General features: G+C 37.6%; 5 protein-coding genes across 5 annotated transcripts; 3 read left to right on the top strand and 2 right to left on the bottom strand.

Moving 5' to 3' along the window:
- Positions 1 to 635: 635 nt before the first annotated feature.
- Positions 636 to 1,422, top strand: BDF20DRAFT_869713 (At2g23090 like protein). Its single transcript, XM_053081014.1, has 5 exons — positions 636 to 725; positions 799 to 873; positions 969 to 1,039; positions 1,123 to 1,178; positions 1,277 to 1,422. The coding sequence occupies exons 1-5, from the start codon at positions 717 to 719 to the stop codon at positions 1,294 to 1,296; spliced, it is 231 nt and encodes a 76-aa protein (XP_052936412.1). The 5' UTR covers positions 636 to 716; the 3' UTR covers positions 1,297 to 1,422.
- Positions 1,423 to 1,726: 304 nt separating this feature from the next.
- BDF20DRAFT_835481 (uncharacterized protein) lies at positions 1,727 to 3,073 on the bottom strand (the record flags this gene model as incomplete). Its single annotated transcript, XM_053078845.1, has 2 exons — positions 1,727 to 2,712; positions 2,848 to 3,073. 2 exons carry the CDS (start codon positions 3,071 to 3,073, stop codon positions 1,727 to 1,729), a joined length of 1,212 nt encoding a protein of 403 aa, XP_052936411.1.
- Positions 3,074 to 4,853: 1,780 nt separating this feature from the next.
- Positions 4,854 to 7,309, top strand: BDF20DRAFT_869707 (uncharacterized protein). Its single transcript, XM_053081013.1, has 7 exons — positions 4,854 to 4,948; positions 5,113 to 5,318; positions 5,433 to 5,598; positions 5,699 to 5,949; positions 6,035 to 6,161; positions 6,250 to 6,421; positions 6,511 to 7,309. The coding sequence occupies exons 1-7, from the start codon at positions 4,897 to 4,899 to the stop codon at positions 6,836 to 6,838; spliced, it is 1,302 nt and encodes a 433-aa protein (XP_052936410.1). The 5' UTR covers positions 4,854 to 4,896; the 3' UTR covers positions 6,839 to 7,309.
- Positions 7,310 to 8,338: 1,029 nt separating this feature from the next.
- Positions 8,339 to 8,688, bottom strand: BDF20DRAFT_869699 (uncharacterized protein). Its single transcript, XM_053081012.1, has one exon. The coding sequence runs from the start codon at positions 8,636 to 8,638 to the stop codon at positions 8,417 to 8,419; it is 222 nt and encodes a 73-aa protein (XP_052936409.1). The 5' UTR covers positions 8,639 to 8,688; the 3' UTR covers positions 8,339 to 8,416.
- A 1,679-nt stretch (positions 8,689 to 10,367) lies between these two features.
- Positions 10,368 to 11,694, top strand: BDF20DRAFT_869691 (cyclin-domain-containing protein). The gene has a single exon (XM_053081011.1). The coding sequence runs from the start codon at positions 10,434 to 10,436 to the stop codon at positions 11,460 to 11,462; it is 1,029 nt and encodes a 342-aa protein (XP_052936408.1). The 5' UTR covers positions 10,368 to 10,433; the 3' UTR covers positions 11,463 to 11,694.
- The last annotated feature ends 1,224 nt before the right edge of the window (positions 11,695 to 12,918 follow it).

The following is a 12,918-nucleotide window of genomic DNA, read 5'->3' as shown; positions in this document are numbered from 1 at the left end:
GAATGACAAGATGTTACTCAAGCTGAATATGTTCCTTGGATAAGATTGCAAGTCTGTAAAGTTCATTGACAAGCAAAGTTGGCGGACGTTTACGGTAGTTAAGATGAATAGATCATTATAGACTGGAGATCAGAAAAAATCCCGTTCCTTGAATTCCGAACCAATAAAAATGCCATGCTGCACAAATATACCATATAAATGGCATCTTGCAGCTAGATTCTTTGACATACAGGTAGCGAAGGTGTTTGTCAACCAAAATTCTCGTTATGGTAAGCCATAATGGAATACCTCAAACACCTCAATTTTTGCGCGCGTGTACTCTCTTTCATCATCAAATATCAATACTTCACTCTGCAGTAAGTGAAACTTGCATACCTTGAAACCTACAAAGTCTCTTCCAATTGCATTTACCAATGACCCTACGTTGGTCATTGATCAACAGATGAACTGTTGATATCATGTAAACGAACATAGAAACTATTTTTTTTGTTTTGTTTTGTTCTCTTTCTTCATTGGAGGAAGCCTAGGAATGGAAATAGAACTTTTTTTTTGCCCTTCTTCTCCAAATCTGGCAATCCACGGATTTTGCTCTACAACGAACCATCTTTTTTTTTTTTTTTTTGATTGGAAAATAACAGAAAGGCCAAAAGAAAAAAAAAATTTTTTTTCCTTCTTCTTTTTCACAATTTGACATTTCAACTTAAACAACTTGAACGATGGGAAACGTAAAGTAGTCATGTTTTATCATATGGCTTGTTGAACAGTTTAGATTAACGACATACAAAATTCAATCAACAGGGTGCTAAAGCTCAGCAAAAGCGTGAACGTAACGCTAAGAATCAAAAAGCATCTGCTTCTTCTCAGTTAAAGGCTGTAAGTTTTTCAATACATCCTATAAGGGTGTCGAAGGATATATATGTTTTATACGTATTAAATTTTTTGTATTGACGCTATGTTGCTGACGACAGAACAATGCTGCTAAAAACATTATTTGCAAGACTTGTTTCCAAACATTCCTGTGTACCTCTCGTGAAAAAGCGTAAGTTTTAGATGCTGTAACATAGCTCTCTGTGAAAATGAGGATTAGAAAGGCATTTGCTGACAGGCCTCGTTAAAAAATAGTTTATCTGAACATGCTGAGAATAAGCACAACAAGGCCATCAAAGAGTGCTTCCCAGGTATAGTATTGCAACTGTTCCTGAAATCGATTATGTAATGCGTTGTCAAAATAGGGTTGTTGATTCTAACCTGTCAAACTTTTTTTCTTATCCATTAGACTGGGCTCCTCCATCATAAACTGCAATATCCCGTTCATTCAAATTCTTTCATCTACTCATCTCTTTCACTTATTTACCATTTTAGAATAATGCCAACAAAGAAAACTGTATCAACAAAAAACATCTGTCCTAGATTATTAACACCTTTTTTTTTTTTTTTTTTCTGAATCTGAGTAAAAGAGTATGGACTTTTGGTCATATGTCGACATGGTTATTCTTTTCTTATCATTGTTCATTTATAAAAAGTCTGTAAATGTAAATGGGACTGAGCACGAAGGGTACTGTTAGCTTTGAAGAGGTCAAAGCTGACAAAGGATTATATGGCAACTCTTTTATATAAATAATATATTGACTTAATTTAATGAAAAGGAAAAAAAAAAAAGGAAAGGATAAACCTGACCATAAAAACTCTATTATCACTTTATTAAAAAGTGAAAGACAAGGAGAAACTATAGTAAAGCCATAACAGCAGCAGCAGCAGCAGCAATGATACCAACACTAAAGGCGCTTGTAGCAGTGAGAGAGGCTTGAGAAGTACTTACATTAGCATTCGCCTTGTTATTAGTAGTAGTAGTAGTAGTAGTAGAGGAGGAGGAGGAGGAGGGGGAGGCGGCGGCGGCGGCGGCGGCGACATCAGCCTTTGCATCAGCAGTAGTGTTAGCTGGAGGTAGTGTAGAAGGAACAGCAGCCGATGCAGCAGGAGCTGTCGTGTTAGCAGTAGTAGCACCAGCAGGCGTCGTGCTTTCTTTATAAAGTGGTACTTTATTACAAGCGCCAGCAGGAACAAGGGTATAGGCTTCTTTGAGCTTGGGTAAAATGCGAATAGCTACATCGACGGTCGTTTTATAGAGATCGTGTTCAAGAGAAACGCCGCCTACGGTGGCAGTAGCAGCTGCATTGACCCATTGGGTAACGTTGCTATCGATCCAGGATGCTTGGAAGGTCTCTGGAGCGGAGGCATAAGCCCAGTCGTTGGTATCATGGTTCCAAATGATGGGGTAGAAACCAAGAGCGGCAGCGACGTCACGGACACGATTGTCGATATCACCATAAGGAGGACGGAAATAACGAGGGGAAACACCGGTGGCTTCCTTGATAGCCAACTCGTTCCATTTGAGCTCGGCAACGATTTGTTCGTTCGTGAGCGTTGTCATGTAAGTGTGAGACCAGGTGTGCATGGCAATTTCGTGGCCGGCTTCATAAGCTCTTTTGGCGTAGTCGGGGAACTTGACGACCTGACCACCGACCATGAAGAAAGTGGCCTTCACGCCCACTTTATCTAAATAATCGTATAGAGCAGGACTAAATTCAGAAGGTCCGTCGTCGTAGGTGAGAGCCCATTGTCCTTTGGGACATTGGTACAGATCTTTGTCACCAAAGCAGCCAGTAAAAGTCCAATCACAATAAGGGTCACCTTGTTCCAAAGGTTGAGGACCTACATTGTTGGTTTTTTTTTTTTTTTCAAAGTAATAAGGGGTGGGGGCGAGAGGGAGAGGAGTGCGTTAAAAGAAGGAAAGGAAACTGCAAAAATCTGCATTCTATTTTTTTAGCATGCTGCCATCGTTTTTACCTGCACCATTGTTTTTATAAACGGGAGCTTTGGTGATAGTTACGTTTTTAATTAATTCAAGCCATTCGGGCTTAGCAGTGGGCACGACAAAGGGTGCAGGGTAAGTCTCTTTCAATTGAAAGTTGGATGTCGGAGTGGATTGCCTCTTTTCAAAACTGTGTGCACCAGCATGAGCATTGACTGCAGTTAAGGCAATAGAAGCAAGAATGAAGAGTTGGTTGATCATTTGTTATTAGAGTTGAGATGGCTATGAAATAAGGGAGATAGTAATGGGAGCAGGAACGAGTAAAATTTTACAAGTCTATAAAAATACAAAGGAACGAAGAGCAATACAGTAAAGAGAAAGAAGGAAGAAGAAGAGAAAGAAGAAGAAAAGGTGAGGATGCCGTTGAAGTATTTACTTGGTGCTTCATATCCATTTTCTTTTGAATGGCCTTTGTTTTAATTTGGAATGAAGTTCCACAAAATGAATTCCAGGAACAATCGTTTGGTATAAGTGTGTGTAGCTGCAAACTTAGACAGAGGGACGAAATGTCCTTCATTCAAACAGCCAAGACGGTCAGTACCCTTTACTTACAACAGTAGTAGAAGGCTATATAGAGTTACGTGTGTTACAAGATGATTTATTTTTACATTTTACATTGCATGCATGCGTACGAAGTCTTTGCTTCAGACTCCCATTTTGTGTGCAAAAAAAAAAAAAAAAAAAAAAAAAAAAAAAAAAAAAAAAAAACTGCTTACAAGGTTGCAAATATATCTTTCCTGATATTCCTACAAATCCATTCTGTTACTCAAATAACATTAAAAAGAGTGTGCTTACTTGTCATTTGCGTAAAGAAGTGGAGAGAGAATGAGAGCGACTGAGTGCGTAAGTGACGAGAGAGGGTGCGAGTGGAGTTGTTTCTTTTTATAGTAGCATCTCGATGCTAGGATGATTGGGCTGTGCAATGTTTAAAAAAGAGGGCCTTTTCCTGTCGAGGACGATTTCCTTTCTTTCTCGTGCAAAAATCCAAAAATAGTGGTTGTCTTTTAACTTGCTGTTTACCTGGTTTTTTTCGGTTTTCGTTGGGCCAGAGAGAGAGGAGGAGATAACAGCGCGTTTGTTCTACCACAAGAAAACGTCATAGGGTAGAATCTAAAGTCATGATGCAATAAACTTTTGATTGGAACTTGTTCAGTTCGATTCACTCGAGGCGATTACATAGTCGTCAGCAGCTACACTTAGTATAAATAATATGTCCATTCCGACTATTGAAAAAGATTAACATAATGCCAAAAGAACAAACGGACTTTGCTAGGTTGACTTGAACAAGCCCAAAGTTGGCCTCAATCTATATCATAAGACAGATTATGTTTGCAATTGCTATGCAAGAATGACTTTTTTTTTTTTCCTTTTCATTGAGGTCAAAAAGTAAGATAATACTGTTCTTAATATCCAAAAAAAGCAGAGGGTAAGTCAACCGTGGATCGCTCTTTATGGGAGCCTTTCATTTACTAAAGTGAGACCTTATTGCTATTTGCATCCTCTCCAATCACTTGTTCTGTAGAGAACTCATTCACACTTATGAACAGCTGTATAAGAAGATGCATCTGTGGGGATTCCTATTTGGTTAAAAGAGTTTCAATACGTGCTTTAGCTTCAAGACTTTAGAGGGTTTATGGAAAGGTCAAGGGTATCAATGGTACGGGAGAGTAAAAACAAAACAAAATCAAAACCAAACACCATGAGCGTCAAACTATACTATCAAAGCACAATGGAGGGCGACTCTTTTCTTTTTTTTTTTTTTAATGGTAGAATGCGCCTTGACTTCTAGCCCAAAAGAAATAGAAGTTAACCCGATGAACTTCCATAAAAGTAGAAATATAAAGCTGTTGGAGGGCCTGGAAACGTCACGTACCAGAGCACTTGAAAAAATCCGGGGCTCATCGTTCTAAATCCCGTAATTTTTACATTTATTCCCGCCAACTTGACCCACATCCCATTCTTCTTTTTTTTTTTCTCCACACTTTTCGTTTATTGTCCTTGTCCTCTCTATCTTTATTTTTAGTATGATGCTTCGAATTCGTCAACGTCTCTTATTGAACCAACAACTGACAAAAGGTAAAAAAGAACAAAAACATCATTTCTGGACTGTTCGATGCAAAACACACACGAACATACACACACACACACACACGCATCACGTATTTCTTTTCGTGCGCATAAATAAATTCATCCAACTCAACTTCTCTTTTGATTCTATTGTTCCGTCACTCTGTGATTAGGTTTTCATACGTCAGCTCAATGTGCAGCGATTACACGATTCAATTTACCTGCGATGAGCCCGACCATGACAGAGGGCACCATTCATCAATGGAAGTTCAAAGAAGGAGAATCTTTCTCAGCAGGCGATGTATTATTAGAACTTGAAACAGACAAAGCACAAATTGATGTTGAAGCCCCTGAAGATGGTGTATTGGCCAAGATTGTGGTAAGGCCTGTAGAAAAAATAAAGTGTAAAAAATGAGCGTTGTATTGAAAAATGTATGACTTTTTTCTCCACAAAAAAAAAAAAAAACCAAAAATCAACGGAACTCAAACTCAGCTTCCTGATGGTGGTAAAGCAGCAGTGAATAGTTTAATTGCTCTTATCGCTGAGGAAGGAGACGATATTTCTAATGTTCAAGTACCTGAAGAAGGGCCTGCTTCTTCCTCTGTCAGTCAAGAGAAAACGACACAACAAGTAGAAGAGCCTGAAAAGAAAAAAGCAGGTAAAAAAAAAGATCCAGAGCTTGTTCATCTATCGTTCGTTCGTTCGTTCTCCACAATTATCTGAGACTGATTTCTTTTTTTGCGGAAATGGGGGATCAGCTCCAACGGTATCACCTATATCCCATGATGATGTAGATACAAGCAAACTCAAAAAGCCATTATCTCCTGCCGTATTGAGCTTAGTTTTGAAACATGGTATTAAAGATGTCGGCAGTATTGAACCTTCTGGTTATGGAGGTCGTCTCTTGAAGGGCGATGTATTGGCTCATCTTGGACTTATTCAACCCAAGCCTGCACCCAAACCCAAGTTGAGCATTGCACCACCAAGGGATCAAATTGTATTTGCCAAGGTAAGAAAAAGGGGGAGGGGGGGGGTAGAAGAGGAGGAATCGTAGTAACAGGGTCAACTCAATCCGTCACTTGATGGTATGATAGAACGCACAACAGCAACAACAACAACAACAACAGGAGGAGGTCGCTCAAAAGAAACAGATCCCTCCCAGCTTCATTACCAAGCAATTATCTTTAGATAAGGTCTTTGATTTACACCAATCTTTAAATGGTACGATTTCTGTGTAGGATAAAAGAGGGAATGAATGAATGAAGGAGAAGGGAGGCTAATAATGATCGAGTCCATTTTTTAAAATTAGAGCAAAAGAAGATTCAAAAGACAACAGTCAACGATGTCATTGCCAAAGCTGCCGAACGCGCTTTGCAAGAGATCCAACCTTCAGCCAAGGGCGGTATTCGTTTCAAACAACCTGTCGTCTATCGTGAATCCAGCCATGCGACAGAAAAGAAATACAAGGGTGGTGAATTCAAGTAAAGTAATATTGAAACTATTTTCAGGACAGGACGCAGCTCACAATGTCTCTCTTTTTTTTTTCTTTTTTTTTTTTTCCACAATGAAGGGTGTTCAACTTGGCAGAAGCACAGTATGATTTCATCACGGATTCTTATGAAAACGGCAAGCCTTATGTATTGCAAGTGGAACCTGTTGGCTCAGCAGCTTCCTCTTCAACAAGCCGAAAAGAGCATGATGATATGGTAGATTTTATCCATTATTTGGGAGATAGCCAGCGTGAGGCTTCTCGCCATCACACTTCCTCTGCAGCAACCCAGTTGTTCGATATCAAATTAGATGGGAAAGTGCCTGGAAAGATTTTGAACGACGCCAAGGCCAAAGTCTTCCTTGACCGTGTGGAATATTACGTTCACCATCCTGGAGAGCTTTATTAAACGTATAGTACCCCCTCCCCCCCCCTATTTAATACATGATAAAGCGTTAGATTCATATAAACTGGTCAAGTTTTGGTTTTAAAGCAAGCCATTATAACTGTAATATATCCTCTCCCTTCCCTTTCCCCCTGTCAGTAGCTCCATGAGTTTGCAGGTTGCTTATCGTCTTTTTTTTTTTTTTCTTTAAACTTGTGTTATAATTTTTGAGAGAGAGTGTGAGGGAGTGAGGGAGCATGGAAAAATAGCTTTAGAGATAGAGCAGGACACGTAAAATGGTGTTTTTCGCTTTTCCTCCAATGCATGCAGTCGGCAATGTCATTGGTCAGGCTCAAGGCTCATGGCTCAAGAGACAGAATAAGAACGGCAAAGATTTTCAACAGAGACAATTCAAGCTTATTATTTTTTTAAACAGAGTCATTGCAGCTTAATAAACAACTTGATATTTTTTTTTTCCTGAAAATAATGAGGGGTCTGGATTAAAAAAAAAAAAACCGAACAGACGCCAAAAAGGACCAGTTTGAATGATTCCATTATTCAAGAAAAGACTATTTATCCGTTTGCATCAAGTAAAGAAAACGGATCTTTTGTTCTCCATGACCAGCCCAGAAAGGAACGACAATGATTTCCAAAGAGCAAAGGGAGTTTCCATATTTCGCAGTGAGGGTTCAAAAAAAAAAACTAATAAACGCTAAAGAAACATTCGACTTTCTTTTTTTTTTCTAGTATCGGAAAGGAGAAAAGTACATCCTTTGAATTTCATTGGAGGAGGGGGCCGTCGTAAGTAGGCTAAATCGATGGTTCATCATAGCTTAAAAGGATAAACAAGGAACCATAACCATTCTTTGTTTCAAAAATTGTAAAACCACTCTGGAGAGGAGGAGAGAGCATGACTTGATGGACGCCTCGGGATGGCTCCAAGTCTTTTTAGTACAAAAGTAGGCTTTATTGAATTCATCGTTAGCCAACGGGTAATCCTCCGTTTTTGTAAGTTTCTGGATTATCTGATCAAGCAAATGTTTTTCTTACTTGATCTGGAAATGAAAACGCGATTCTACTAATGCTGGGCTCGTGTCCTCTTTATTGCTGAGCATTGCCAAGAACCGTCCACCGAACTACATCCAACTAAATCATTGTTTCCTGGAAACGTTTCGAAAAGAAAAAAAGCAAAGGGAGGAAAAAAAAGAAAAGGCTCCCTTTGTCAGAGCCCGACAAACGACACTAAATCAACGTCATTTGCATCTCATCCCCTACCGCTGCCTTTTCGTGAATAGAGTTGAAGTCGTGAAAAAACGTGAGGGGTATTCTTGCTAAAAAAAGATAGTGTCATGGTTTTCAGGAAATGGGTAGTATAGATACAACAATTCTTCAGTCATCATTTACGTACAACCACCCATCACTAATTACGGAAGCGTCTTTTTAAAAATAAAGGCCAAGAAAAAAAAAAGAGGCGTAGTTCAAACAAAAAGTGTTCAAAAAGATACGTGTGCACATACACACACACACATACACACACACACACACACCTTTTTTGTAGGTCAGCTGGAATTTAAGTTTGATATTGTGTGGATTAGCCGCTCTTTATAAGTCCTGTAAATATGCAAATGAAATGTTTAGGTTTGACAAATAGCAATAAAAGTATGAACGTAATGTGGCAAAAAAAAAAAGAAAAAAAAAGGTGTTACAATGGCTGTCGCATCCAGATTTCGTACGTGCAATCTCAGTGTTTAATTTGCAAACAATAACATAAAATTTACAACACAAACACACAAACACACAAACACACATAGACACACGAATCATAATGAAACGATAGACTGTATTTTGCTCATCGAACGTTGCTTTAAATGGTTAGGATCAATGATCAAAAATGAAAATAAAAAAAAAACTCTTTTATCTTGATATTTCCTTTTTAGGCCCCATGTTCCCTCTTTTATCTCAAAAAAAAAAAAAAAAAGATTTTCCATATTCCAAGATGACTAAACAGTAGAGAATGACCTTCAAACATCGCCCCCCTCCCATCTCCTTACATATGCATCTCATATCATTTACAAAATAGATCGTACAAACATAGAGTAAAAAAAGGTCTCTATTCTCGTCTATCTATTTATCTTGGTTATTTTTGTTTGAAATACTCTGTGTATATCAGACACGTGTGTTGTACATTCTGAAGAGACGAAAATAATCAAGAAAGGGCCAATAGAAGAGGAGGCATTTCTTTTCTCTTGGCTTCTTTTTTGCACAATTAGGATGTTTTCTCCCATCCAATGTTGTTATTCGAAGCATGCTTATTAATAAGCATCTCATAAACAATATTGAAAGATAAATTGGATATGCTGCTGTACACACCCAAAAAAAAAAAAAATAATAATGAAATAAATAAACCAGAGACCCGTCAATTAAAAAAAAAAAAGAAAGTGTGGATGGAAGGAGATGAAACCTTGATAATTTCATGTGTCTCTGTAATACCTGCAGTAGTGAAATCTTGGTTTTTTGTTTTGCATTTGTTTTGCGCCCCATCTCTTCACCCCCTCTCCCTTTATACCATCATATTACCTATATAACCTTATGTAATATGCAGTGCATGTATTGCAAAATGCACGAAAAATGTATAAATATTTTGGGGTCAATAAATATAAGGAGATCCTCTGAATCCTCTTTTCTTTAGAATAAAGAAAGAGAGAGAGAGAGAGAGTGTGTGTGTGTGTGTGTCTGTTTACATAGCCAACTCTAATAATAATAATACTCTAATACATACACAAGCCCGCATGGTCATCGATGCATTTAAAATGCACATATAATTTAGATGCTATGGAATGCTCCAGCCTAAAAAGAATCCATGTCTTTTTTGTGTGACCAGGCTTTGTACAGAGGATAAAATAAAGTTTATTAATGGGCTTGTTTGGCCGAAAAAAAAAAAAAAAAAAAGAGACTTGTTTAGACACTATTGGATGCAGCCCAGTTGTTAAAAAAGCAGTAAAAGACTGTGGATGGAGCTGGAACGTTTTTTTTTTCTGGTCCCAAAACCAAGGAGTTTTAATCTCGAATCAAATAAAAAAAGGGGTGGAAATTTGAAGAGGGGAGGGTCATTTCAACGTAAAGAAAAGGAAGAACCAAAAAAGAAAAAAGAAAATGTTGTCAAAATTCTTTTGGGGGATGAAAAAAAAGAATTAGAATTTGGGGGGAGGGGGGGAGCGCAAAAAGGGTTGCCCGAAAAAAAAAATCCCTTTTTTTTTTGCTTTGATTGTTACACAAACTGCTGCTGCAATAAATAAATTTTGCTTTTTTTCCGTTCTGACCGACCCCCTTTTTTAAACGGGACATGACACACATAACACCAAAAAAAAAAAAAATTTTTTTTTTTTTCTTTTTATGCCAGAAAAGAAAACCAAGTTTAGTTTAAGTCTCCGCATTTCTGTGGCATTTTTTTGGAAATGAAGATCATTTCCAGATTTCAAATCATGGTAATGTTATAAATACCAGTATGATTTTCTAAAGACACGGTAACTTTTTTTTTTTTTTTTTTTTTTTTTTTTTTTTTCTTTTTCCTTGTTTTTTGCCTTTTTTCTTTTGAAGGTTAACAATCCAAAAAAAAAAAATGACAGTATCTACTACTTATGCCTTCTCCTCTTCTTTACCGAAAACACCCATATCAACTACTATGACAACACCAGCGTGTTTTAGCTCGATCTTGTCCGTCACCAGCACCTCACAATTGGCAGAATTTTGTGCAATGATCGTACCGTGTATTTGGGCAAGATCGTTCAAGCAAAAGTCATTGTTAAGTCCTAAACGCCATGCAGCCTTCAAACTCTACGTGCAAAAAGTCTTGAAAGCAACGCAAATATCCTGTACCTGTTTATTACTCGCCCTTTATTATGTTCAAAAATTAAGAGCAGCGTATCCTTCTATACACGCCTCGATTGGATCAGAAGTGCGGCTCTTCACCACCGCGTTAGTGTTGGCCAATAAATTTCTCGATGACAATACATTTACCAATAAAACTTGGTCAGAAGTGTCTAGCATTCCCATCAACGAATTAAACATTATGGAAATGGAATTCTTGTCTGCATTACAGTATAACATTCATGTCTCTTCCTCTACTTATTTTGCTTGGACTTCTCAATGTCAATTATGGTGGACGAGTCACTTAATGCAACCCACAATGCAGACGGGTTCTGTGCCACCACAAGTACTTGTATTACCTCCTCATCATCATTACCCTCCTTACCCATCGCAACAACAACAACAACAACAACAACAACAACCAGCCACATCATTGAAACGTTCTTTTGAAGCATCTTTCTCGTCTGATACTATAGACAAAAGTGATGCAAAGAAACGTCATGTCGATACAAGCTATTATCCTTATCCCACACCACCTTTACCACCTCTTTGCAAACCGATTCTGAGCTGGTCCTCAACCACACTCTTAACGGGCAATATCACTCCTACCACTACTACCACAATGAATACTTACCACCAACAAACGATTCCCGCTACTATCACCGATCATCAGGTGTTCATGCCAACGCCTCAATCTTACAATACGATTCATCCCGATATATTCTATAATTCATTATCTTCAGCCATCATCACGCCTTCTACCATTTATACAACACAGTAAATAGTTTTTTTCTCTTTCTTTAGATTTTTTTTTATTTTTAATTCTCCGGCCTATACTCAGTACATGACATGAAGCATGTTACAGTACATGTACATATATACTACATATCAACCACTTATTTATTTTTATTCATAGTACATAGTTTTCATGAAAAAAAAAGAAAAAAGAAAAAGAAACCACATTCTCCCTTCATTTTTTTTTAATTTTTTTCTGTAAATAAAATCGATCTTCTTGTCTTCTTTTTCTCTCCCTCATTCAACTTGTAAAGAAGGGAAAATTCTTAACCAACGAAGGCCCTTTGTTGTTTATCCGTGTTGTTCTCAACTTTGCTCGGTTTTGCTGTGTTGATCAGCGGGGTTGCATTTTCCTACTCTATGATTTTCCAGGAAAAAGAGACATGGTCGTATCCATCATGCCCTTACACAAATGGACGCGCATTTTTGGTGTTGTAACCATTTCTTTCCATCTTTCTAAACAGCCTATTCTTAGGTTATCGTGATGCAGTCAATGACTCAGCTGATGGGGTTCAATTTATCAGTCGTCGGTGTTCCATGATGGGGTTAGATATATCGATCCATCTATCTCTTGTTGCGCTAGTCTGTACAACAGCCGCACATATGAAATAAACAACAACAACAATGAGAACCTCATGTACGTAGTCTATTACCTGTGTATGGGTTACAAGCCTGTCTTTGAGATAGAAAGATGGAGTATACAGTTTTAAACTCTAAAAAAATCACACACAAAAAAATAAAAAAATAGGGCCTTCTTTTTTAAAAACACAAAATGCAACAAAAATGATGCTATGTGAGGCGTTCACCCACCCAAAAAAAAAAATTTTTTTATTCATCAGAAAAAAGACGTTATGATTACATTATGTATTCTCTTTTCTCATCACTTCCTTTTTCCCCCTCCCCAAAAAAAGAAAAAGCCTCAAGTATGGAACAACAACATGCTTTGCACTGCAGGAACCTTTTTTTTTTTTTATTTTTTCTTAGTTCCATCCGTAAATTATTTATTTTTTTTTGTGTGGCATTGGATGCAAAGAAAAGTCTCCCTTTTTCCTTTCTTTTTTAGCCGAGCCTTTTTTCCTTATTTGCCCTAATTTTTTTTCTTTTTTTTTTTTTTTTTTTTGTTTGTCGCCAAAACGAATCGAACCGAGATGTCGGACAGAAATAATAAAAAAGAAATTAGGTGATGACGTTAAGGAGGAGGAGAAGGATACACACACATACAAAAAAAAAAAAATTCTTTATTTTCCAGCACTACTGTGTGTAAATTTTTCATTGGATTTTCAAACATTCCCTCCCTTGATAAAAAAAATAAGTAATCGGATTCCCGCCAAAAAAAAAAGAAAATCTATCAGACAAATCACATTTTTGTGCTTAGTTTTGCAGTCTACCAAAGGGGTGACGAATGTCATTCAAATCACAAAGAAAAGCTGATTTTTTTCTTT

The sequence above is a fragment of the Mycotypha africana genome, assembly GCF_025528875.1.
Source record: "Mycotypha africana strain NRRL 2978 chromosome Unknown BDF20scaffold_5, whole genome shotgun sequence".
NCBI classification, from domain to species: Eukaryota; Fungi; Mucoromycota; class Mucoromycetes; order Mucorales; family Mycotyphaceae; genus Mycotypha; species Mycotypha africana.
Note: the sequence above shows the minus strand (reverse complement) of the source record. Positions and strands in the feature narration are given on the sequence as shown.

Bases quoted from the DNA above. Each gene is read 5' to 3' on its own strand.
- BDF20DRAFT_869699 (XM_053081012.1), bottom strand. From the start codon at position 8,638: ATGATTCGTGTGTCTATGTGTGTTTGTGTGTTTGTGTGTTTGTGTTGT.
- BDF20DRAFT_869691 (XM_053081011.1), top strand. From the start codon at position 10,434: ATGACAGTATCTACTACTTATGCCTTCTCCTCTTCTTTACCGAAAACA.
- BDF20DRAFT_869707 (XM_053081013.1), top strand. From the start codon at position 4,897: ATGATGCTTCGAATTCGTCAACGTCTCTTATTGAACCAACAACTGACA. The intron at 4,949-5,112 runs GTAAAAAAGAAC...CTCTGTGATTAG, and splicing joins GAACCAACAACTGACAAAAG to GTTTTCATACGTCAGCTCAA. The intron at 5,950-6,034 runs GTAAGAAAAAGG...ATGGTATGATAG, and splicing joins ATCAAATTGTATTTGCCAAG to AACGCACAACAGCAACAACA.
- BDF20DRAFT_869713 (XM_053081014.1), top strand. The intron at 1,040-1,122 runs GTAAGTTTTAGA...GTTAAAAAATAG, and splicing joins TGTACCTCTCGTGAAAAAGC to TTTATCTGAACATGCTGAGA. The intron at 1,179-1,276 runs GTATAGTATTGC...CTTATCCATTAG, and splicing joins CATCAAAGAGTGCTTCCCAG to ACTGGGCTCCTCCATCATAA.